General features: G+C 35.1%; 4 protein-coding genes across 4 annotated transcripts; 1 reads left to right on the forward strand and 3 right to left on the reverse strand.

Annotated features, from left to right (window-relative positions):
* Window positions 1-393: 393 nt before the first annotated feature.
* Window positions 394-3,792, forward strand: LOC145638362 (GDP-mannose 4,6 dehydratase 2). Its single transcript, XM_081689328.1, has 2 exons — window positions 394-1,033; window positions 2,825-3,792. Exons 1-2 carry the CDS (start codon window positions 460-462, stop codon window positions 3,334-3,336), a joined length of 1,086 nt encoding a protein of 361 aa, XP_081545454.1. The 5' UTR covers window positions 394-459; the 3' UTR covers window positions 3,337-3,792.
* A 519-nt stretch (window positions 3,793-4,311) lies between these two features.
* LOC145638363 (non-specific phospholipase C4-like) lies at window positions 4,312-6,603 on the reverse strand. The gene is made up of 5 exons (XM_081689329.1): window positions 6,294-6,603; window positions 5,752-6,131; window positions 5,262-5,671; window positions 5,012-5,182; window positions 4,312-4,784 (listed from the first exon to the last, which is right to left on the reverse strand). The coding sequence occupies exons 1-5, from the start codon at window positions 6,549-6,551 to the stop codon at window positions 4,456-4,458; spliced, it is 1,548 nt and encodes a 515-aa protein (XP_081545455.1). The 5' UTR covers window positions 6,552-6,603; the 3' UTR covers window positions 4,312-4,455.
* Window positions 6,604-8,281: 1,678 nt separating this feature from the next.
* LOC145638364 (non-specific phospholipase C4-like) lies at window positions 8,282-12,594 on the reverse strand. The gene is made up of 5 exons (XM_081689330.1): window positions 12,291-12,594; window positions 10,099-10,478; window positions 9,532-9,941; window positions 8,749-8,919; window positions 8,282-8,637 (listed from the first exon to the last, which is right to left on the reverse strand). The coding sequence occupies exons 1-5, from the start codon at window positions 12,558-12,560 to the stop codon at window positions 8,282-8,284; spliced, it is 1,587 nt and encodes a 528-aa protein (XP_081545456.1). The 5' UTR covers window positions 12,561-12,594.
* A 5,641-nt stretch (window positions 12,595-18,235) lies between these two features.
* LOC145638365 (non-specific phospholipase C3-like) lies at window positions 18,236-21,776 on the reverse strand. The gene is made up of 5 exons (XM_081689331.1): window positions 21,416-21,776; window positions 19,792-20,171; window positions 19,137-19,546; window positions 18,837-19,007; window positions 18,236-18,735 (listed from the first exon to the last, which is right to left on the reverse strand). The coding sequence occupies exons 1-5, from the start codon at window positions 21,659-21,661 to the stop codon at window positions 18,398-18,400; spliced, it is 1,545 nt and encodes a 514-aa protein (XP_081545457.1). The 5' UTR covers window positions 21,662-21,776; the 3' UTR covers window positions 18,236-18,397.
* Between the last annotated feature and the right edge of the window lie 2,032 nt (window positions 21,777-23,808).

A 23,808-nucleotide genomic window follows, 5' to 3' on the forward strand; every position in this document is an offset into this window, starting at 1 on the left:
TGTACCTCAACAAATGTGTCGGTCAAACTGATGTATTATATGTAAAAAAAAAAAAAAAAAAAAGATTATAATTTTTCTTTGTGATGTATTATTGAATCACAATTCACAAAGCATGATAAAACATAAATTATAATTTTTCTTTGTAATAAAATAATTCAACAATAGATTGACCCGATTAAATCCGAACCGACTTAAAAAAAAACATACCGTGTCTCGATCCCCCGACGACGACGGTGGATCTACCTAGCCTTAGTGGGACACCATCTTGTAACACATCTTCCCCTCTATTTCCCTCCCAAACTCATTTCCCCACTAACCCCCTCACTTTCTTCTCCTCCTTTCTTCCCTCTTAAATCCCCCCATCATTTCCCCTCAAAACTCGTCATTCACTCTCTCTCTTCTCTCTCTCTATCTCCTCCCTAACCCCGCCATTTCCATCACCTTCAACAAGCTCCAACAATGGCGGAACCTACTGAAACCCCCCAAAACTCCGAACCCAAAATCAAAGTTGCCCTAATCACCGGAATCACCGGCCAAGACGGATCTTACCTGACCGAATTCCTCCTCTCAAAAGGGTACGAAGTCCACGGATTAATCCGACGATCTTCAAACTTCAACACCCAAAGAATCAATCACATCTACATCGACCCACACAATGCCAACAAAGCTAGGATGAAATTGCACTACGCCGATCTCACCGACGCCTCTTCTCTTCGTCGTTGGATCGATACAATTGCACCTGATGAAGTTTACAATCTTGCTGCTCAATCTCATGTTGCTGTTTCTTTTGAGATCCCTGATTATACTGCTGATGTTGTTGCTACTGGTACGCTTCGATTGCTTGAAGCTGTTAGATCTCATATTGCTGAAACGGGTCGGACCCATATTAAGTATTATCAAGCCGGGTCGTCGGAGATGTTCGGATCTACGCCGCCGCCTCAGGCGGAGGATACCCCGTTTCATCCGAGGTCGCCGTATGCTGTTGCTAAGTGTGCTGCTCATTGGTACACTGTCAATTACCGTGAAGCTTATGGTAATTTTTTAAACTTTTTTTGATGAATTTTGGAATTTTGTTTGTGGGTTTTTCTGGGTTTTTTGAATTAATGAGCTTTTTGTTTATTTGATTGATTGATTAAGAATTGATGGCATTTTGTTTGATTGATTAAAATTGATGACATTTTGTTTGATTGATTAAAATTGATGACATTTTAGGAGGAAGTAATGTTAGAGAAATGGAAATGGATGTTTAATTGTCCGTGGAAAATTGTAGAAGGCAATGTTGTAGACGAGATTTGATCCGAGGTCCTGGGTAATAATGGTCAATGGAAATGGTAGGAAGAATTGGGGATCATTTGGGTTCTAGGTGCTGTTTGGGTTGAGGCTTTAGTTTTTGTGCTGTTTAGAGAGCTATAAAAGACAATGTAGGTGACAGGAATTGATTTGATGACTTGTGTAGTGTTGGTCAATGGAAATGGTGGGAGGAATTGGGGTCTATTTGTTTCTAGCGTAGCTACTATTTAGGTTGAGGGATTAGCTTCCATTAACGACAATGTTGTAAACAAGATTTGATCTGAGGTCTTTGGTAGTAGTAATGGTAAATGGATTTAGTGGATAGAATTGAGGATCAATGTGGTTTCTCGGTGTTTTATCTGTGTTGAGGCATTATTGTTTGTGTTTTAATAATTCGATATGAGTGGATACTGTACTCAAATTCTTTTGCTTTTGATGATTGATCTCTCAACTGCATTGTTTCTGTGATGTTAGGGTTATCTTGTTACTTTTTGCCATTGATTTTGAGTTTCATGATTAGAACTTTACAAACATGCTTCATGATTTATTATTTAAAATGTGGAAATGAAAATGTTTTTTTGTACATTTGAGCAAGATCTTGTTTTTTTGTTCCTTTTAGTCAACGTATCCTTTAGATTCCTTGACAGTCTATCATTGATCTGAATTCATCTAATTGATATCCAATTCTTGGATTATGATAGAAAAAGAAGATCAACTTAATATATTATCGAGTGTTTGGTGTACTAGAATATGTAAGATGCATCATATTTGTCTTCTCTAGTTCTCGGGCTAATAGTCCTGTTCAAATCATAGGTTGTATGTTTGAAAATTTGTACTTGAATTCTATTAAGATGACCTAGGTAATGGGTTACTTTCTATATGACGCTCCTTGTACTAATGAAGTGCACATGGCTACTCTTCATAGTGGCAGCTCTTAGAGATGGCGAATGAACCTTTTTACTTGTTCCTTTCATAGGTATTTTGCTTGCAACGGCATTTTATTCAATCATGAATCACCACGAAGGGGAGAGAACTTTAAAAATTGTAGGATCATGGTTAGAACTTTATAAACATGATTAGGACTTTATAAACATGCTTCATGATCTATTATATTAAAATGTAGGAAATGGAAACGTGTTTTGTGCATTTTTGCAAGATCTGGTTCTTGTTCCATTTGATCAATGGATCCTACAGATTACTGGAGAATCGATCATTGATCTAAATTAATTTAATTGATCTCCAATTCTTGGAGCATGAAAGAAAAAAGATCAATTTAATGTGTTATCGAGTGTTTGGTGTACAAGAAATATGTAAGATACATCATTTTTTGCTTTCTTGAGCATATAGTCCTGGTTTATCAAATTATAGTTTGTATACTTGAAAACTATTACTTGTATTCTATTGAGATGACCTTGGTGATGGGCTGATTGTTTCAATTTGATGCTCCTTGCACTATTGAAGTGCTTGTGGCTACTCTTCACTGTGGCAGTTCTTAGTAATGGTGAATAACTTTGTTAATTGTTTTGTTTAATAGGTATTTTTGCTTGCAACGGCATTTTATTCAACCATGAATCACCACGAAGGGGAGAGAACTTTGTGACTCGTAAGATCACACGTGCTGTTGGCAGAATCAAGATTGGGCTTCAGAGCAAGCTTTTCCTGGGTAATTTGCAAGCCTCAAGGGACTGGGGATTTGCAGGAGACTATGTTGAAGCAATGTGGATGATGCTTCAACAGGAAAAGCCCGATGACTATGTGGTGGCTACCGAGGAATCTCACAGTGTTGAGGAGTTCTTGGAAGCTGCATTCGGGTACGTAGGATTGAACTGGCGGGATCACGTTGTGATCGACAAGAGGTACTTTAGGCCATCTGAGGTCGACAATCTGAAGGGCGATGCCAGCAAGGCAAAGAAAGTCCTCGGCTGGAAGCCTAAGGTCGGGTTCCAGCAACTAGTGAAAATGATGGTTGATGAGGACGTAGAAACAGCAAAGAGGGAAAAGGTGCTTGTTGATGCCGGTTACATGGATGCTCAGCAACAACCGTGATTGAGTTTATGGTACCATCTGATTCTCAAAGTTTTAAATTAATCTATTGTGATTTAGTATACAGATCAAATCATAGTTTACATTAAAGGTTGGCAATTAAGTTATTAATTTGTTGATTTTGTTACAAAAAATGTCAATTTTTTTTTTGTTCTTCTTTAGTGGGGCATCTTAAAGACCCCATGTTTCAACCCACTGAGTGTCGGTGGGATACTTCCTTGTCATAGTTCATATCTCTTGTTGGCAATTTCACATTTATTTTTTGTTCCTTTATTTAGTTATTCAACATGATTTTGTTTTTCTTTTCGACGTTCTTTTACTTTTCTGGATATTGGATGGAGTTGAGGGGGTTGTAACTTGTAACCACAGCTGTTTCATACTTGATTCAGGAATCTCTGTTGAAGTAACTATAATCATTTTCTTTTGACTGTCCAATAAAAAATTCTTTGATTTGTCTAATGAATGCATTATTATAGTAATGAAAAAGCAGTTTCTGTTTCTGTCTTTTTCAATACAACTCTGTTTCCTCTTTTAAACTGTCTTGATCTTTTGCTTTCGCTGTCTATGCACACACATGCTGCGTAAATGAATGCGTCTGTTATGGATCTCATCATGCTCTATACCTGGGCTTATAAAGTTGACTCGATTTGGTCGGATGTGTCGGTATGGGCCACACTTTGGGCTGAAATTTTAACCCATGTTGGTTAATTGGGCCAATTGATTGGGCTAATTTTGAAGGTGCTTTTAGACGGGCCTGTAGCCCATGATAACCCATAAATTGTGCCAATTGGGTTTGACCCTGATTGAATCAGACTAGGCCATGCTTGATCACTCTAATTAGTTGTGCTTATAACATTTGTATTTGATGATTGAATGTTGAAAATTTGGTATCGTTAATTGAGTTCTTATAAAATGCTTCTAGTATGAAGATTGTTTTGCTGTAAAATGCTTGAGTACTATACAGTTACAAGTGAAATCTTCATCATAATGAACTATTAATACACGGAAAAGTATATATATAAGTAATTTTACATAGCAAAGAATATCAATTCACTGATTCTCCAGTTTTGTCCTCCAAATTCATCTGGCATGTAGTAGAAAGAATTCTGAGGCCAGAAAAGTTTAGTTGTTACAAGCTAAGCAAGACAGTATCTTGCTTTTCAGTGATCTGCGAGTGTTCTTAGATGAACCCACATCAATGATCGTGGATTCATCTGCTCCTCGCTTCCTGGCTTCATCACACTCGTGCAAGAAAATCTCCCATGCTTCTTGCACATATTCAGCTGCTTCTTTAACTGTCATATTCTCAACTAAAGCATCTGGGTAGGTGTCTTTCTTGTGATCGCCTTTTAAGCAAGCTGCCATTTGCACCAACTCTGCTTGGAAATCAGACAATTGCTTGTCTTCCAACGCTGAAGTTGCTCTCAATTTAACTGGCTCCGGCAAAGTCTCTGCATTTATCCAATATAGTCTAAGAAATTCAATGATTTTTTTTCTTACTAAAACTTTGATGATTTAGCACATTTTCTTAGGAGTAATCCTTTCTAATAGTTAAGCTTGATTCTCTTCACCTGTTATTTTCTAGGTGTACCTGAACTTTTCCGAATTTGTTTACTTGTGGGTGTTCAATAATTAAACATATATCAACTTTTACGGTTGTTTTTTTAGAATAATTTACCTGGGCAATCAGTTCTTGGAGTTTTTCTGCTAACTACACCTTCAAAAGTGCCAGCCCATGAATCGCGTTTAGTTAAAAACTCTTTCAGGTTGAAGATCTTCTTGACAGTTGCAGGAATTGAAGAATGTTCATATTCTGATGTAGGATGTGGCCCTGAAGGTCCATGTAACACTGCATTTCCCGACTTATATTAGTCAAGAATATCGTCGAACAGAGCAAAAAATAAAAAAAAATTCAAAATATTAAGTACCTGTTCCAGGTTCAATCCAGGGAGAGATCATGATAGTTGGAACCCTAACACCGAGACGATCAAATCCAAAGCTATATGGTTCAGGACCAACAATGCCATCAGGGCTAGGAACCCCTTCCACGGGGGTGGGAACATGATCATAGAAGCCACCATGCTCGTCATATGTGATTATAAACAACATTTCGTTCCACTGAGGACTTGATCTCAATGCTTCATAAACTTCCTTGATGAATTTTTGACCCACTGAAACATCATGAGAGGGATGATCATCATTTCCTGGCACTGCTAGCAAGTCGAAATATCTTTGTTCAATCACCACATAATTTGGTAGCTTCCCTTCCTTGCAATGCTTCTTGAATTCTAGATCAAATTGGTGAAAATGTGGCACATATTTCAGCCTCCTAAGATTCCTGCCAATAACAGAGAAGAAATGTTTATACTAATGTGACAAAAGATTTGCTTAAATTCTGATTTTCTGATGGCTATATACCTGTAGAACAAGGTGGAAGGAGGGTACTGAAAGTAGATACCGAAAGAGAGACCAGCCTCATCTAGGGACTCGAATATGGTCTTCTGAGGCAACCCTGCAATGAGCTTCCCTGTATCATTACTTGTTAAACCGTGTGAAGTTGCTGAGTGCACGTACAGCCTATTCGGCTGTGTGGATGCAGGGACTGATGCAAACCACCTATCACAAACTGCAAACTGTGTCACTAACTCCTTGTAAACAGGTACACGATCCGGCTTGAATCCGTTCATCACGGCATCCTCCATCCCACTCTGGAGCCTGTTTGCATTCTGTGCAAATCCTTGCATTGTTGGGGCCTTCCTCTTCTCTGCTGATTCTTTGCTCCACTGCTCACCAAATACCTGCTCATTACATAATTCTTTTAATAACAGCAACTTCACTTTATTTTGGCTTGTAAAAATATTGATTAGGTTCAAGTCTTTTAGACCTCATCTTGGAGATTTCTAGCCTAAAATTAAAACATGCTAGTTTTTTTGTTGTGAGTAGTGACCAATGAAGTTTACCTGTTCGTAAATGTCTTGGATGGAGTGACCAGGGTCAGGGTCGACGTACACAGACCCATCCCCAAACTCGAACCTTTTAGAGTTAGGATCCGATGTGTCCAAGGGGTTCGACTCCTGACCCGTGACACCATTTATTTCAGGGTTGATCCCCTTCATCCACCCGAGCATGTGGTCAAATGACCTATTCTCTTGCACCAACACCACCACGGTCTTAATCGGATACATACTACTCCCGCCGCTATTTTGATCACTACCCATACCTTAAAAGTAACTCTAACAAAGTTGAATCACTCCTTTTTTTCTCCTTTTCTATGAGTAATGTTGTTAATGTGTCAAGGGAAAGAAAAGAAAAAAAGGGAAGAGTTTATAAAGAGGAGTGATTGGCTGATTGTCTAGCTTAGCTTAGCTTAGCTTAGCTTGTTAATGAAGGTACGTGCTTAAATTTGATTTCTTATGGGACTTGACGTAATAAATTGAGTGTATTTGTAAATTTGTACAATTATATATTTTCTGAAAATTGTTAGCTTGCGTACCAAAATATACATAACAATATGGAGTATATAGTATGGTACATTAATAAATAACAATAATATACATGAATACTCCAATATTATTGTTTCTTTTTTGGTTGAATTCTGTTGTAGTTTGTAAAAAATAAACAATCTTGTTGCACCCGCCTTAACTGCATTTCGTAGGCAAAGACAACTATAGTATGGGATCCATATGCTGCAAAGTTTTCAGCTGCTTAACGGAAAAGAGAGATGCATGTTTTGAGGCTTTAGTTGGTTGTTAATCGACGATTGTGAGAATGGACAGCCTAACTTGTGCAAAACGTTTAAGTTGGACAGCCTTTCATACGATCACTCGAGGAGTGATTAGCTATTGTCAACCGGTCTTGAACTTAATTTAGGTGTGTCCTATTCACCTGATTTTCACTTATTTAACTTATTAGAACTTATTTTTAGTACTAATTTATACTTGAGTAATCTTTATCAAACTTATTTTTCCTGAACTGAACTTATCAGAGCTTATTGAACTTAAATAGTGAAAATAAGGTAAACAGAACAGATCCTACTACGTACAATATATATCATGAGATTTAAACTTTTATGTCTCTCGAGGAATTATCTTTTAGCGTAGCTTGATAACTAAATTGGCATAACTGATTAGATAATACTCAAATTTAAAAAAAATTCCATTATCTTTCAATATTAAAAGGCCGTTAACATGATTTAACCATTGTATAATAATAATAATAATAATAATAATAATAATAATAATAGTAGGCATAAAATTCAAAGAAAGGCTGAAGTAACACCTAGAAAATATACTTGTATAGTTGTACGTTCCTCTAGCATATTCCCTAGATTTAGCGTGCAATGATTAAATACACTAATTAGGCAAGAAAGTGTGGAAGGATACTCTTCATTTTAGTCATTATCATTTTTTAACACTTGGATCATTTTAAGAGGTAAGTTGGTAACATCAATTGTTCTATTTTAGTGGCTATATTCACAAAAACAATTTAGTAGTAGCATTTTACATAATTTAGTTTCATTTTTTCACGTTTTTTGATTTTCACAGAAGTCTAATTTATTGTGTAAGTTGGAGTGTAGTTAACCACAATACCACATTCTTATTACTAAAATCACCTAGAGAACAAGTAATTGACAAAAGGAGTAAACCGTGGTGAGGGAAATTAATTATACTTAAATTTTTTTATTTTTTTTAAAAATAAATTTCAGCATCAAATTTATCTTGTTTGCCTCCAAAATCCGTCACGTTGGATAAAAGAAAATGAATGGATAGATGCACGCAACTTTACTCTCATAAGATCTTCGGCATATGTGTTTATATTGTTTGATTAAAATAAAAAGTCATAACGCTAACATTATATGCGGTGTAAAAGTTGTTAGGAAACACTCAAATAAAAAACATCCAAATTAGTAAAACATTATTACATGAAGATTTCCTTTAAAGAAGTTCCTTTAATTGTTGTTGCAAGCCAAGCATGAAAAAACCTTATGAACAAGCGAATTTTCATCCTTCTCCTTAATATGTATGCCTTGTTCTTCATTGTCTCCGATGTCAATGACCGTGTCATCATCGACTCCATCAAGCCTTGCTTTCTCACATTCTTGTAAAAAAACCTTCAAGGCTTCGTTGCAATAGTCAGCAGCATGAGCAACATTCATTTCCTCAACTAGTTTGTTTGGATAAGTGTCTTTTTTATGGTCTCCTTTTAAGCATGCTGCTAGTTGTACCATTTCTCCTTGAAAGTCTGATAACTTCTTTTGTTCTCTTGCCTCAAAGTCTCTTAGTCTCACCGGCTCAGGCATTGTAACTGCAATAAGCACGTCGAGGAATTAGTTCATACATGTACTCTCAGAAGGTACTCTATACAACGGTTGCACCACATTGGCACATTAGCACTAATTACGAAAGTAATTAGTACCTGGGCAGTCAGATCTAGGGGTGGTTCGGTTTAAGACAACTTCGAAAGTCCCGGCCCATGCATCGCGTTTTGTAAGGAAGTCTTTCAAGTTGAAAATCTTCTTAACTGTTGCTGGAATTGAGGAGTGCTCAAATTGGGATGTTGGTTGTGGTCCTTTAGGAGCATGTATCACTGCATTTTAATTTCCCATTTTCACACAAGTTATGTTATTACCTTACCAAGAATCATAAAAACAATATGAAATATTATATTAGGAAACCCTTTTCACAAAGAAAAAACATAACACATCTGGCAAAAGGATTAAAAAAAAAAGGAAAATTGTACTCTCAAGGTTTTAAAAAATGCACCATGTACCCTTGAAAAATTTCAAATGGCTATAAGCATCAAATTTTATTAAATTGTTACAGTGTAATGCTAGTATTATGCTAAACCATTTAATTATCAAGTAAACTTAATTGATAAATCAAATTCTAAAACTTTAAAGTTTAGGTTTTAGAATGATCGATAAAGTTCAAATTTTGATGTAATTTATGTTTTTAGGCAGTTTTACTCTATAAATATAAACTACTAAAAATGAGTCAGTGTGTGGGCATAATTATAATTTGATAAGTCAATGATATGTGCATTTGTAAGACGATCAGGGTATGTGGTTCATTTTTATACAAACCTCAAAGGTACGTAAATGGTGCATTTGAAAATTTTCAAGGGTACACGGTGCATTTTTCAAAATCTCAAGGGTACACGGTACAATTTCCAAAAAAATAGTGGACTAGTAGTACGTACCTGTTCCGGGTTGGATCCAAGGGGATATGAAAATGGTAGGAACCCGAACACCAAGACGATCAAACTTAAAATTATACGGAGCTGGACCGTCGATACCATCAGGGCTAGGAACACCTTCTACAGGGGTGGGAACATGGTCAAAGAAACCACCATGCTCATCATATGTTATTATGAACAACATTTCATTCCATTGAGGACTAGATCTTAATGCTTCATAAACTTCTTTGACGAATTTTTGACCTATTGAGACGTCATGGGATGGATGATCATCGTTCCCTGGCAATAACTTTAAGTCTAAGTATCTTTGTTCTATTACCACATAGTTTGGTAGCTTTCCTTCCTTGCAATGTCTCTTGAATGTGACATCGAATTGGTGAAATTTTGGTATGTACTTCAATTTTCTTAGGTTCCTGAATCACACATAAATATGTACAAGTATGTTGCATTGTTAGTCCATGGTCTCGACCAATAATAAGTTATCAGTCTTGTCACGTTAAAGGACGTTAATGAACAATTAAATGTATTTTCTATGTGTGTTACTCGTAATAGTTATGGTTACTTACTTACCTGTAGTAAAGAGTGGCCGGAGGGAGTTGATAATAAATACCGAAACTATGACCAGCCTCGTGTAAAGAATCAAATATGGTCTTTTGAGGCATTCCTGCCTTGAGCTTTTTGCTGTCATTGCTTGTTAAGCCATGAGATGTGGCTGAGTGGATGTACTGCCTATTTGGTTGTGTGGAGGCAGGGATTGAAGCGAACCACCTATCACAAACCGCGAATTGGCTTACCAGCTCCTTGTAAACTGGTAAAAGTTCGGGTTTGAACCCATTCATCACGGCTTCATCCATTCCGGGTTTGATCCGATTTGCATTCTGTGCAAATCCTTGCATTTTTGGGGGTTCCTTCTTTTGTGCTGATTCTTGGCTCCATGGCTCTCCAAAAATCTAAACATTGGTTTTCTAAAATGTCAAAAAGCCGTTCTATACTATCAATGAGCCTAAAGTTTATTAATTGTAAAATATTATACTACTATCTATATACATATTCGACGATTAGACCAGATATTAGTTATATTTAAAAAAAAAGTTAAATAAAATCGCGCATTGGATAACCAGTTGTCAAATAAATAGACTCATACTTTTTCCAAAAACAGGATTGTTGGTTTTAAAATTCATCAATTCAATTTTTTTTCGTTAAAGAAGATTAACCTTTCCGAAATTTCTGAATAAAATTTAACCCTAGATTAACCTTAACAATATATCAACTTCTGTTGGTCTGTTTCACTTACTTCGAAGTCACATCACCTACTCTAGGCTAAAGTACACCGCAACTGGCATCGATTTGGGCTGCTCACAACGGCTAATTTCTGATTTTAGTTGTTGAATGCGAGGGCCATTAACGATGCCAAACCGTTCTTGCAAATCATCCCACAACTTTTTGGCATTGTCATAATTCGATAGCATAGAACGAACCTCCGGGTCGGTTGTTTTCATAAGCCATGACACGAGCATACAATGTATCGTGACCCAATCATCTTTCGTGCAAGGTGGAGCATAGCTCGTGATAGTACCATCGAGAAAGCCAAATTTCCTTCTCGAAGACAATGCAATGTAGATTGCGTGAGACCACTCATTGAAATTATCAAGTTTAAGTCTTTGAGAGGTAATAAAATCACCCGGACGGTCTTGGGGTCCGAGATAAAAGGGAGAGTTAGGTTCTATTTTTGCTGGTGGTGGTGGCGGTGGACTGTCATTGCTAGCCATGGTGGTAGAAGATTAAAAAAAAAATTATTGAAGCAACCTGGCTCTGATACCATGATAATATTGAGAGAATATAAAAGGATTAAAATTGTATTTCTTGATCATATAATTCCACCAACATCCATATTTATACAAGAGTTCTCCTTGGGTAACAAGGAAGATCAAATCTTATCTAACTTAGGAAACTAATTATCTTTTCCTAAGATAAACTAGAAAATATATCTTGCATAACCAAATAATATATTGTAAAGATATTATCATATCTTTCCTAATAATGAATCTATGATTATGATTGGCTAACAGAGTTGGAAGTCTTTTTTTTTTTTTTTTTGTAATTCTTATTTTAAGGAACATTTCATAAAGTAGTTAGGCTAACTAACTACCATAAGCCTTAATAAACCTATAGTCTTAACCATCAAAACTACTTTAAATTACTACGCCACTAGTCCACTACTACGGGGTAGAAAAAAACAAATTGTTAATCTTACAAGGGTGCATAGTGGACCCTTCAGAGAAGAAGTTCAACCATTAACAGTGTAAAGACTTTAAATTTGTTTAGATCCAAAATTACATAAGGTATATCTTGTTTGCACTGTACATTTTAATGTCCGTGCAGGTCGTATGTAAAAGGTGTACAATGATGCTTATATAACAAGTGCATTGACAGGTAATTTAAATTTGGTTAAATCTAACATTACATGATTATAACTCCTCAGCTTAGACATATTTCCAATTTGTGTAAAGTCAAACATACAAGACAATTGTACTTACGTGTTATGCATCTTAATTTTCTTTTCTTTTAGCTTCTCTCATTTCAACAGACAACAAATTAAACAACATTTTCATCTAAATCAACACATGTACAACTTTAATACCAAAAATGGCATGACATATCCCCTTAAACTTTCTTTCTTCCCACTTAATCAAAAAGCTATACAATCAAACTAGAAACCTACATTAACAATTATATAGTCACAACTTATAATTCACCCATACCTGTTCATAGATGTCTTGGATGGAGTGACCCGGGTCAGGATCGACATAAACGGAGCCATCACCAAATTTGATACGGGCAGAATTCGGATCCGAAGTATTCAAAGGAACGGACTCATGACCCGTGACCCCGTCAATATGAGGGTTGAGTAGCTTCATCCAACCAAGCATATGATCAAATGATCTATTCTCTTGAACCAACACCACAATTGTCTTAATTGGATAACCTTTACTCTCATTTTCACCTTCAAACATCGCTAATTCGCCTTCCATTTTCTCTCTATCTCTTAATTAGTAAAGGCTAAGTTTCAAGTTGTGTTTGTAATGAAGTTGAGTAGCGTATATATGTTAATATATGTAAAAGAATATAAGCAATCAAGTTAGTTAGTTGTGGGTGCGGGGGCTTGTTTGTGATGTCTTAGCTTAGCTTAGCTTATCTTCCTTGTTTAGTTATACGTTGCCAAATGCCCAAGCATTGCTAGCTCTTTATGTGCATATTTTCTTATTATGTTACATTGACGTATATTTTAGTGTTGATAAACTATGACAAGGGTATGGGGTTGCAACCTTAAAAATGTGGCTCAACTTAAAATGGTACACCTTACTGCAACAGCTTGACTTTTAAACATATACTAACCGCATATTATTTACATATGTATGGTAAAAATTGTAAAATAAAAAAATAAAAATTAATATGCTTCTTCTAAAAAAAAATGATCTTTAGAATATATATCTTTACTAATATTGTACGGAGTATATTATATCATAAAACATATTTTTATATGTTTAAAAAAAAAAAAAAAGAACAATTATTTTAAGAACAATATAGTCTATCTTAATCTAAAAATTCTATATTTTTATATGTTAAAAAAAAATAAAAAAAAAATTATTGTTTTAATGCATTATACTATGAAGCAATGAAGTATATACCCAAAAAAAATTCAACTTATTTGGAATATTCGACATCTTATACAAGTATTAACACTCAGGCATGATAAATTGTATTGTATAATGTATACCATCACATAGAATATGCGAGTAAATTAATGACATATATTCCGTACCAAGTAACTACTGTAACGTGTAGGGGTGAATCTATAATTAATAATGACGAGGGCCGCACTATACCATGAAGGCCGCCCATGACTATAGTCACTACGGAGTACTATTCTATATATCATGTTCTAGGATTCCTACACTTAAAGTCTTGAATTTTCCCTGCCAACTGTGTACATACACACAATGTACGTAACAGCTAGCTTACTACGCTATTATGTACCCCGTAATTTTTGTATAGTACACATTATAATGTTCTTCTCTTAAAACTGTGTCTTAACTTCAATAACAAGTTCTATTAAATTGTACCCTTGAAATATGGGCAAATTAAGATTAAAACTCACAAGCACTCGTACACCTGAGAATGAAGATGGTAAAAATAATAGTTACACATTACACTTTAGATTTTAATTCTACCAATAAACTCTAATTTGACTATTGTTTGTGATTTATAAGTTAATTTGGAAAAATGTAGCAATGTTATACATCATTAAAATTATATGTAGTAAATATATTCTAGTGATTTGAGCTATATAAAGCAGAATTTTAGGTGTAGATATAGATTTATCAAATACGAGTACATAGTAATTTAATGGGTAATGCTATATGTAGCCCTAAGGGCTATATATAAGCATTAAATACATTCTTGGAAATTATATAAAATTAGGAATTTATGACAAAAACACGCGTAAATCAGTGTAATTAGTGTTTATATTTTGATGATTTCTTAACTTTTTACGATTTTCAAGTGTAACTTTTTAGGGCTATATATAGCATTTTCCTAATTTAATATCTTTAAACAATGCAGTTATACAAAGAATGTGATGAAAGCCTGGTGACTCAATGCCTGGCAAGCCTCTTGCAAGATATCAAAGTAGTTTGGAAAGGTCTTGGTGGTGCACCTTGGATCCTTGATGGTAATTAGGGGTAAACAAAAATTCCGGGTACCCGAAATTGGAACTGGAACCGATTAGGACCCGGTGGTTACAATTCCGGGTAATAAATTTAGGAACCAGTTGCAACCGGTTTCAATTCCCAATTTTTTGGACCCGAAACCGGTACCAACCAATTCCGGGTCAAAATAAGTATTAATTTTGTATTAAATTTAATAATTATGTACATATATAGATGGGTATTAAAATTTAATAATTATGTACATAAGTGGGTACCCGGAACCGGGACTCGGTACCCGGCGGTTCCCAATACCTAAAGTTTAGGACCCGGTTGAAATGGTTCCAATTCCAATTCTGAATTTTAGGACCCGGTACCAACCAATTTCGGGTCCCGATTCTAAAATTTTGGTCGGGTACGGTTTGCTCACCCCTAAATTGGGACATTAGCGCAAGCAGCAAGAGATAATGTCATCGCTATTCGATGATCGTTATGCGTGTCAATGGCAGCTACGTTTAAAGCTATCAAAAGTTGACCCGGCCCGAAATACCGAATCAAACCGGATTATAAACCGACCAATCTGAACCCGAAAAAATGGTGACCCAAACCCAACCTAACCCGACCTGGAACCAACCCTAGACGATCCGAGTTGACCCGAGTATGTGAGACCCGAACCTGAACATGAGCTGACTTGGAGATGACCCGACCCGAATGTAACCCGTAAATTATTGACCTGAACCGAACCCGACTTGTACCGAAATTGACCCAAACCCGTTTTAACCCGTCAAAACCCGAATTTAACCCGACTTGTTACTAACTTGACCTAAATTCAACCCGACCCGAATTTAACCCAACCTGTTACAAACCCGACCCGAAATCAACCCGACTTGTTATTGACCTGACCCAAATTCAATCCGACTTGTTATTGACCCGACCAAAATTTTACCAAACCTATTACTAACCCGACCCAAAAATTCAACCCGATCTGTTACTAACCCGACTCAAAATCAACACGACTTGTTATTGACCCGACCTAAATTCAACCCAAATTGTTCCTGACCCGATTTTAAATCACCTTTAATGCAATTTAGACAACCTTATTATTGTTTATCAAAGCATTTTGTCTAGGGAGACTAAGTCGGTCCAGACCAGCAAAAGAAAGGACCATCATCCTTAAATTTAAGAGTTAAATATAGTATATATTTGTTGTATGGTCAAAGGAGAAATTATCTTCCTAAATTATAAACTATAGTTCCCTAGTATATTGCCATATATATTATAGTCAAAGGAAATAATTAGCTTGATAAAAATTATAAATATCTATTTAGAGTTAGTAGAACCCGAATATGACCTGACTTGGAAATGAAACGACCTGATTGTAACCTGCAAATCATTGACTTGAACATAACTCGACTTGACTCCGAGAATGACCCGACTTGGAAATGACCCAATCTAATTATAACCCGCAAATTATTGACTTGAACCGAACCCGACTTGAACCCGAGAATGACTCGACTTGAAAATGACAACAACTGATTATAACCGGCAAATTATTGACTTGAACCGAACCCGACTCAAACTAGAGAATGACCCGACCTGATTCTAACCTGCAAATTATTGACTTGAACCGAAATCGACTCGAACCCGAGAATTACCCTAACCCGTTTTACTTTTATTCACTTGGAAATAAAAATTGTCATAATGTTTACCATGGTCCCTAATATCCTTCGGGAGTACACCTGGCTGGGTGGAACCATCCAATTTGCCTTTAAACGACCAATTTAACGATTTACAATTTGCACCGATTTCATTAACTCAAGCCTACCACGAACATTTATGACAACATATAATGATCATATATGGTTCCAAACGGCATTAAATGACCCCGATATGTATCCTCTAGAATTTCAAGACTTTTCGATGTCGAGCGCCGAATGCTCCATAATTTCTCAAAAAGCGTGGATATTAGTCTTCAATTTTGAAATTTGTCACTTTTATTTCACCTGGAAATAAAAATTGCCGAAATGTTTACCATTGTCCCTAATACCGTCCGGGAGTCCCATTGGGTGGGTGGAACTATCCAATTTGCCTTTAAACGACCAATTTATATCGGTTTACAACTTGCAACGATTTCATTAACTCAAGCCTACCACGAACATTTATGACAACAATTAATGATTATATATGGTTCCAAACAGTATTATATGACCCCGAGATGTATCCCCTTAAATTTCAAGACTTTTCGACACCGGGCCCCGAAACCTCTAAAATTTCTCAAAAAGCGTGGATATTAGTCTTCAATTTTGGAATTTTTTACTTTTTTTCGCCCGGAAATAAAAATTGCCGAAATGTTTACCATAGTCCCTAATACCGTCCGAGAGTCCAATTTGGTGTGTGGAACCATTCAATTTTCTTTTAAACGGTCCATTTACTAGTTTACAACTTGCACAGATTTACCGGTTTACAATGCCCAATTTAATTAACTTGCATTGAACTCGACTTTAACCGAAATTTACCCAAACCCGTTTTAACCCGTTTTAATCATAATTTAACCCGACTTGTTACTAACCTGACCTGAATTCAACCCGACCCGTTCTTAACCCGACCCGAATTTAACCCGACCTGTTACAAACCCGACCCGAAATCAACCCGACTTGTTATTGACCTGACCAAAATTCAACCCGACTTGTTATTGACCTGACCTGAATTTTACCATACCTATTACTTACCCAACCCAAAAATTCAACCCGGTCTGTCACTAACCCGACTCGAAATTAACACGACTTGTTATTGACCAGACCTAAATTCAACCCAAATTGTTCCTGACCCGATTTCAAATCACCTTAAATGCAATTTAGACCACCTTATTATTGTTGATCAAAGCATTTGGTCTTGTGAGACCAAGTCGGTCCAGGCCGATAATAGAAAGGAGCATCATCCTCAAATTTAAGAATTAAATATAGTATATATTTGTTGTATGGTCAAAGGAGATAACTATCTTCCTAAATTATAGACTATAGTTCCCTAGAATATCGCCATATATATTATAATTAAAGGAAATAATTAGCTTGATAAAAATGATAATTATCTATTTATAGTTAGTTGAACCTGAATATGACGTGACTTGGATATGACCCGACCTGATTGTAACCTGCAAATTATATTGACTTGAACATAACCCGACTTGAATCCGAGAATGACCCTGACTTGGAAATGACCCAACCTGATTATAACCCTCAAATTATTGACTTGAACCGAACCCAACTTGAACCCGAGAATGACCCGGCTTGAAAATGACCCGACCTGATTCTTACCCTCAAATTATCAACTTGAACCGATCCCGAGAATTACCCTAACCCTTTTTAACCCGTGAAAACCCGAATCAAACCCAACCTATTGTTCACCCGACCTGAATGTAACCCGACCTATTATTAACCAGTTCTAAACCCGACCCAAACCCGATAAGAAGTATGACCCGACGTGACCCAACTCAAGCATGACCCAACCCAAACCCGACCCGCATAGGTTATGGAATTAATCTGAATTGACCCGACTTGAGTTGACCCGACCCACTCTTACATGACCCAAACCCGACCCGTTTACCCGAATTGACAGCTCTAGCTACGTTTAGTCTCTCGGGTAAGTTATCACACAGTAATCAGCTTCTTCAACTTGAAATAAGGGTGATGCAATAAAAAAAATTAGGTATTTAAAAGGTGGTTTAGTAAAAAAAAACATAAAAGATGATTTTTTTCAAAAAAAAATTGGACAAAAAAGGTGATTTATACCAATTTTACCTTCTTTTATTTATTTATTTTAAAGTTAACAGCTTTATCTTTCAATTGAAGAAGGGATGAAAACTTGCTTTTGAATGATTTATCATTGTTAAGAGAATAATTTGTATTTAATTACCAAGAAATTTATTTATCAAACGATTCACAATTTCACAACAGTTTATAACTTATTTAAGTAATTAAGAAAACTCATCACTTCAATTACTATCACAAAGCAAACCAGGATATGGGACATGCATTCCACAAACTATTTACAAACATAATATGTTTAATAAATTATACAATTGTTTATCTACTACATCATTTAAAAACATAAAAAGATGATTATTATTGAATAATAATACAAGTACCATCCATATAATGTTATCATCAACCAGCACAAGAGAACAACTTTTGGAAAAAAGTTTTGGGTTTGAGGCTGTCTTTGTTAGTGATTATCTCTTCTTCAGTGCCTTCAACCACCACCACAGAGTCCTCAGCCGCGCCATTTTTCTTAGCTTTCGCGCACTCTGCCATGAAGACCTTGAAGGCCTCACTGGTATACTCTGCAGCATGAGCAACAGTCATACCATCCAAAGGACCGTCTTTCACCTTATGGTCTCCTTTTAAGCTTGCTGTCAACTGCACCAATTCTTCTTGAAAATCTGATAGTTTATTGTCTTCCTTTGCCTCAAAGTCTCGTAGTCTCATTGGCTCAGCCAGTGTAACTGCACAAAACATGCTTATCAATTACTCTATTTAATAATATTTGTTACATGAAAATTAAGCTAGCTAGCTTAATTAGTAATTAATTTGCATAAAAGTATACCTGGACAGTCTGTTCTTGGAGTTGTTCTGTTTAAGACAACTTCGAAAGTGCCTGCCCATGCATCTCGTTTGGTAAGAAAGTCCTTCAAGTTGAAAAACTTCTTGATTGTTGCTGGAATTGAGGAATGCTCGTACTGAGATGTTGGTTGCGGCCCTGAAGGAGTATGCAGGACTACATATTCCATTTACGAAATTTTAATCAGTAAGAATAAGTTTTAATCAGTAAAAATAAATTAATTGGTCATATACGCGTAACAAGTCTAACAACAACTTTAAACACTATTATAAGCTGTATTAGTACCTGTTCCGGGTTCAATCCAGGGTGAGATGAACATGGCAGGAACACGAACACCAAGGCGATCAAACTTGAAATTATATGGACCAGGACCAACAAGATCATCAGGGTTAGGCACACCTTCAACAGGGGTAGGCACATGATCATAAAACCCGCCATGCTCATCGTATACAACCATGAACAACATCTCATTCCATTGAGGACTTGACCTCAACGCTTCATAAACTTCCTTGACGAATTTTTGACCTGTTGACACATCATGGGATGGATGATCATCATTTCCTGGCAATGCTAGTAAGTCAAAATACCTTGGCTCGATCACCACATAATTTGGTAGCTTCCCCTCCTTGCAGTGGAGCTTGAAGGTCACATCAAAAGGATGAAACTTTGTCGCGTATTTCAATTTCCTAAGGTTCCTGCACCAAAAATTCCCTATGTATATAAGTTTATCTACAATTGTACACATTTTTTTAAAGTCATACTATGTCTACACATGTATTAAACACGTGACCTTATCACACTAGCTCTGATACCAGATAAGAAAATCAATTTAACCAAAAGTTTAAAGCTTATGATCAGATTGTCGATCCGGATTAGTTTTTATATGCTATTAGAAACTATCAACAAAAAAAAAAAAAGGAAATAATATGATTAGGCTTACTTGTAATACAGAGTGGATGGTGCAGATTGATAGTAAATACCAAAACTATGACCAGCATCATGTAACGAATCGAAAATGGTTTTTTGAGGCATCCCTGCATTCAATTTCTTGCTATCATTTCCTATTAAACCATGTGATGTTGCTGAGTGCACATACAACCTATTTGGTTGTGTGGATGCTGGCATTGAAGCAAACCACCTATCACATACAGCAAATTGGGTTACAAGTTCTTTGTAAACCGGTACTAATTCGGGTTTGAACCCGTTCATCACGGTTTCGGCCATGCCATTTTGGATCCGGTTTGCATTTTGGGCAAATCCTTGCATTGTTGGGGGTAACTTCTTGTCCACTGATTCTTGACTCCATGGTTCTCCATATACCTGTTCATTCATCAGTTATATATGTAAATGGTGACAATTTCTGTTTATTCATTCATTACTAATAATGATTTCAAATTAAGTTATGCTTGAATTGAATTTAAATTGATTGGCTTTCTTCACACCAATTATGCAAATTAAGTCAAGCGGGTCTAGTTTGATGTCTCAATGTCTATTTTTCAAATATCAACTTTGTACGAATGGAATATAATTTTTTATTGTACTTACATAAATTACAGATATAATTACTTAAAGCTATTCATTAGCAAGCGTATCTGAAGAGAGTACAACGTCAACTAATATGAAACGGAGAAAGTGTTATGGTTAAGTATGGTGAGGTTTGGTGAGCTTAATAACCTATGCGCTACATCAACTTTAGTGTTTAGACCTTTAAGGTGGGAAATGGGATACACTTTGGAGGGGGCAGGTTTTTTCAGGCAATAGTTAAATATTTTAATTTTGACTCATCTTTGATTATGTAGTTCTTAGGTAGATGTTAGGTCCATTGAAGAAATCAATGATCAGTAATAAACTAATTAAACTAATCGTTATAAATATAAGTAGTATTATATCCGGCAATTATTTGTGGTGGAACTATATGTCAGAAATGTTAATTAAACATACTTATCTTATGAATTTTAAAATAATAAGTACTCTGTATAATAACTGACATGGTGAATAAAATACTCAAATAAAATACAAAAAATAAGTACTCAGCTAAAAAATTAATTTAACAAAGACAAAGAAGAAATCTATGGTAAAAAAAAATTATGTGCAATAGTATATAGATGCTTCAAAAGTCATATTTATGAGTAATATGACTAACAAAAGACATATCCAAGACATGGGATTATATTACGCGTAAATTTATTGAGATATGCTAGTACAAAGTAAATAATAAAATGGTGTATAATTACCTTTATGACATGTTCTATACTAACAAAACATATATTTGAGTACTTAGCTATAATTAACAAGGATAGGAATTCTATTCAATTCATTATGTACAGAGTACCTGTATAAAATTACTACTAGATTTATATATATGATCTATAAGCAAAAATTGAGAAATACTCGTATAACCTTTTATATAATGACATAATGTTGCGACTAATAAAAAACGGAAAAAGTAGGCACGCATTTTAATGACAGTAGGCTACGAAGTATAACTGACGAGGATAGCTCATCCACAAACACAAGTCACACAAAATAACCCAACAGAAAGTGTAGCAAATTAAATAGTTTACCTGTTCATAGATATCTTGGTAAGAATGACCAGGGTTTGGATCCACAAAAACAGACCCATCTCCGAATTTGATATGACCCGAGTTGGGATCCGAAGTGTTTAACGGGTTAGACTCCTGACCCGTTAAACCGTCGATTTCCGGGTTGAGAGATTTCATCCATCCTAGCATGTGATCAAAGGATCTATTCTCCATAACCAATAAAACCACTGTTTTTATTGGATATTCATTCTCATTATTATCCGCCATTTTTGTTTACAAAGAAAATATTTTGGTAACAGTATAATATAATAAACTGTATTAGCTTGAAGAAGAGAAAAATGAAGGTGTTATCAGCTAAAGATGCTGCTAGGAATAAGTATATACGAGGATGGATGTATTTATAAGCTAAAGTTTGAAGAGAATATTTATATAGTATAAAGCTTATTAATATGTCTTTTTTTTTTCTTTTTTTTCTTTTTTTCCTTATAGACGGGTCATCTTAGTTGTTAGGCTTACGTATTATTATAGCCATTGAATTTGTTACAACCTTAATTCGTGTTAAGTTATGTGGATAATGGACATGAAGTATATTATAAATTTATAATTAAACATTGTTTATTATGTACTATTAATTAATTCCCATATTTAAAACCAAGTAATAGTAATTGATAATCTATAACTAAACGACACATGTAATTATTTTGCTATCATTTTAAATAAAATAAATCGGTGCCTAAAAATAAATTTACTAATTTAAAGATGATGAGCTAATTAATTGTGAATTTTATATGATATGAATATATGATGATGGAAAATTGTAGTCTTGTAGACTTTAGTACATGTAAATACGTAATTAACTACTTGTATGCAATAAGCATGTAGCAAAATGGTCGTGAGATAAATTTGTCTGCAGTTGGTCATTTTAAAGTTTGGTATCTTTAACTCTTGAACGTGTGAGATAGTGGGGATTGGGGAACATGGCCATTCGCATGGACAAAGCACAAAGGTCAAGCGGTCAACTATTAATCAAGACACATTAAGGTCGGTCTAATTTTTTATTGAATTTTTTTTTTCGAAAAAAGTATTGTATGAGTTCGGACTCACAGCAAGATGGATATTAATTATAAGACCTTTTACATAGGAGAGTAACACATTTGAAATGTGAGTGTTTTTGAATAAAGAAATCCATACTTTTTGACCTATTAGGCCATTATGAAGTATAGTACTAGGTAATAATGGGCATTTAATTATGGTGTTTTTGTAATAGTTAATCTTATGACAGCTCATTTCAGATTAGCTTGCTCCAACTAGGTACAATAAGGTGAGTTTAAATTGTAACCACTCCGTATAATTGATTAGTATATAATGAAAAAAAATAATAATAATACGGAGTAATAAATAAATAAAAAATAAAAAAGCTCAAATAATATGACAAAATGACAACCTTGTATAAAATGCTTTAATTCATTAGTTCAAACCAATTATCTCCTCAATCCTCACTCACTTCCAAAAATAAGATTTGATTCCAAAACCTAATTAGATAACTTCAATAATACTACAATCACTACTCGTATTACATATTGAATGAGCCAAAACAACAATCTTCATATATAAGCTTGTTTGAAAGTACGATATTTTGAATACATTAATTAATTATAAGGATAAATGTGACAATTATTTGAGGACGATGGCAGTCATGGCACGGTACAAGTCGTTTACATGGTGTGAAATATCCTCTTAAAAAATGGACGTGTAAATAATACCTAGCACGAGTGCATGACTAAATTTGTTATTTTTCCTTAGCAGCAGACCCACAAGGGGCGGAGGCTTGAAAGAGCTTAATAATGTCACATGAAGAAATAGTAAGACAATGACTAATTACCTACTAATACTAAGAATTTTCTAAGACCCTATTGATTGAATAAGCTTGAATAGTTTTTGTAATTTTCCTACCAAATCTAAACCTTCCCCGATATTTAACTGCCCTTTATGATCTTGATAATAATCTTCACGTGTAGAAATAAAGAATATCACATTGGCAATCTATCAATAATATAACATTATGATTTTGACTTACATATGAAAATCGGAATGAATTTAAGTGTTAATAGTTGTTATATTCGATGTATAGGCTTTAATAATATGGGATACATCTAATAAAAGATTGGTGTGTAATAATTAACTCCATATTGTCTCTTAAAATTAATTATTTCATTTGACTTTAACATTCTCCAAAACATATTTTAAAACGTAATTCCGCTGTTTTCTTTTAAATGCAACACATCTTTTTAACATGTTTTTTAGGGGTACGGTTGATTAGAGTAGGTGTATAAATTATCTTGATTAATTTGTTTGTTTACAGTGTTAGTATTAATAGGGACTAGGGAGTTAATGTGCGTCACTATTTTGTAACA

This window comes from Chenopodium album, chromosome 7 (genome assembly GCF_948465745.1).
Source record: "Chenopodium album chromosome 7, dcCheAlbu1.1, whole genome shotgun sequence".
NCBI classification, from domain to species: Eukaryota; Viridiplantae; Streptophyta; class Magnoliopsida; order Caryophyllales; family Amaranthaceae; genus Chenopodium; species Chenopodium album.

Excerpts from the sequence above, each read along its gene's own strand:
- LOC145638362 (XM_081689328.1), top strand. The coding sequence starts at position 460 with ATGGCGGAACCTACTGAAACCCCCCAAAACTCCGAACCCAAAATCAAA. Across the intron at positions 1,034-2,824 it reads CAATTACCGTGAAGCTTATG|GTATTTTTGCTTGCAACGGC; the intron begins GTAATTTTTTAA and ends TTTGTTTAATAG.
- LOC145638363 (XM_081689329.1), bottom strand. The coding sequence starts at position 6,551 with ATGGGTAGTGATCAAAATAGCGGCGGGAGTAGTATGTATCCGATTAAG. Across the intron at positions 5,183-5,261 it reads CTGGATTGAACCTGGAACAG|TGTTACATGGACCTTCAGGG; the intron begins GTACTTAATATT and ends CGGGAAATGCAG. Across the intron at positions 4,785-5,011 it reads TCCAAGAACTGATTGCCCAG|AGACTTTGCCGGAGCCAGTT; the intron begins GTAAATTATTCT and ends GGATAAATGCAG.
- LOC145638364 (XM_081689330.1), bottom strand. The coding sequence starts at position 12,560 with ATGGAAGGCGAATTAGCGATGTTTGAAGGTGAAAATGAGAGTAAAGGT. Across the intron at positions 8,920-9,531 it reads TTGGATCCAACCCGGAACAG|TGATACATGCTCCTAAAGGA; the intron begins GTACGTACTACT and ends ATTAAAATGCAG. Across the intron at positions 8,638-8,748 it reads CCCTAGATCTGACTGCCCAG|TTACAATGCCTGAGCCGGTG; the intron begins GTACTAATTACT and ends TGCTTATTGCAG.
- LOC145638365 (XM_081689331.1), bottom strand. The coding sequence starts at position 21,661 with ATGGCGGATAATAATGAGAATGAATATCCAATAAAAACAGTGGTTTTA. Across the intron at positions 19,547-19,791 it reads CCATCCACTCTGTATTACAA|GAACCTTAGGAAATTGAAAT; the intron begins GTAAGCCTAATC and ends TTTTTGGTGCAG. Across the intron at positions 19,008-19,136 it reads CTGGATTGAACCCGGAACAG|TCCTGCATACTCCTTCAGGG; the intron begins GTACTAATACAG and ends TGGAATATGTAG.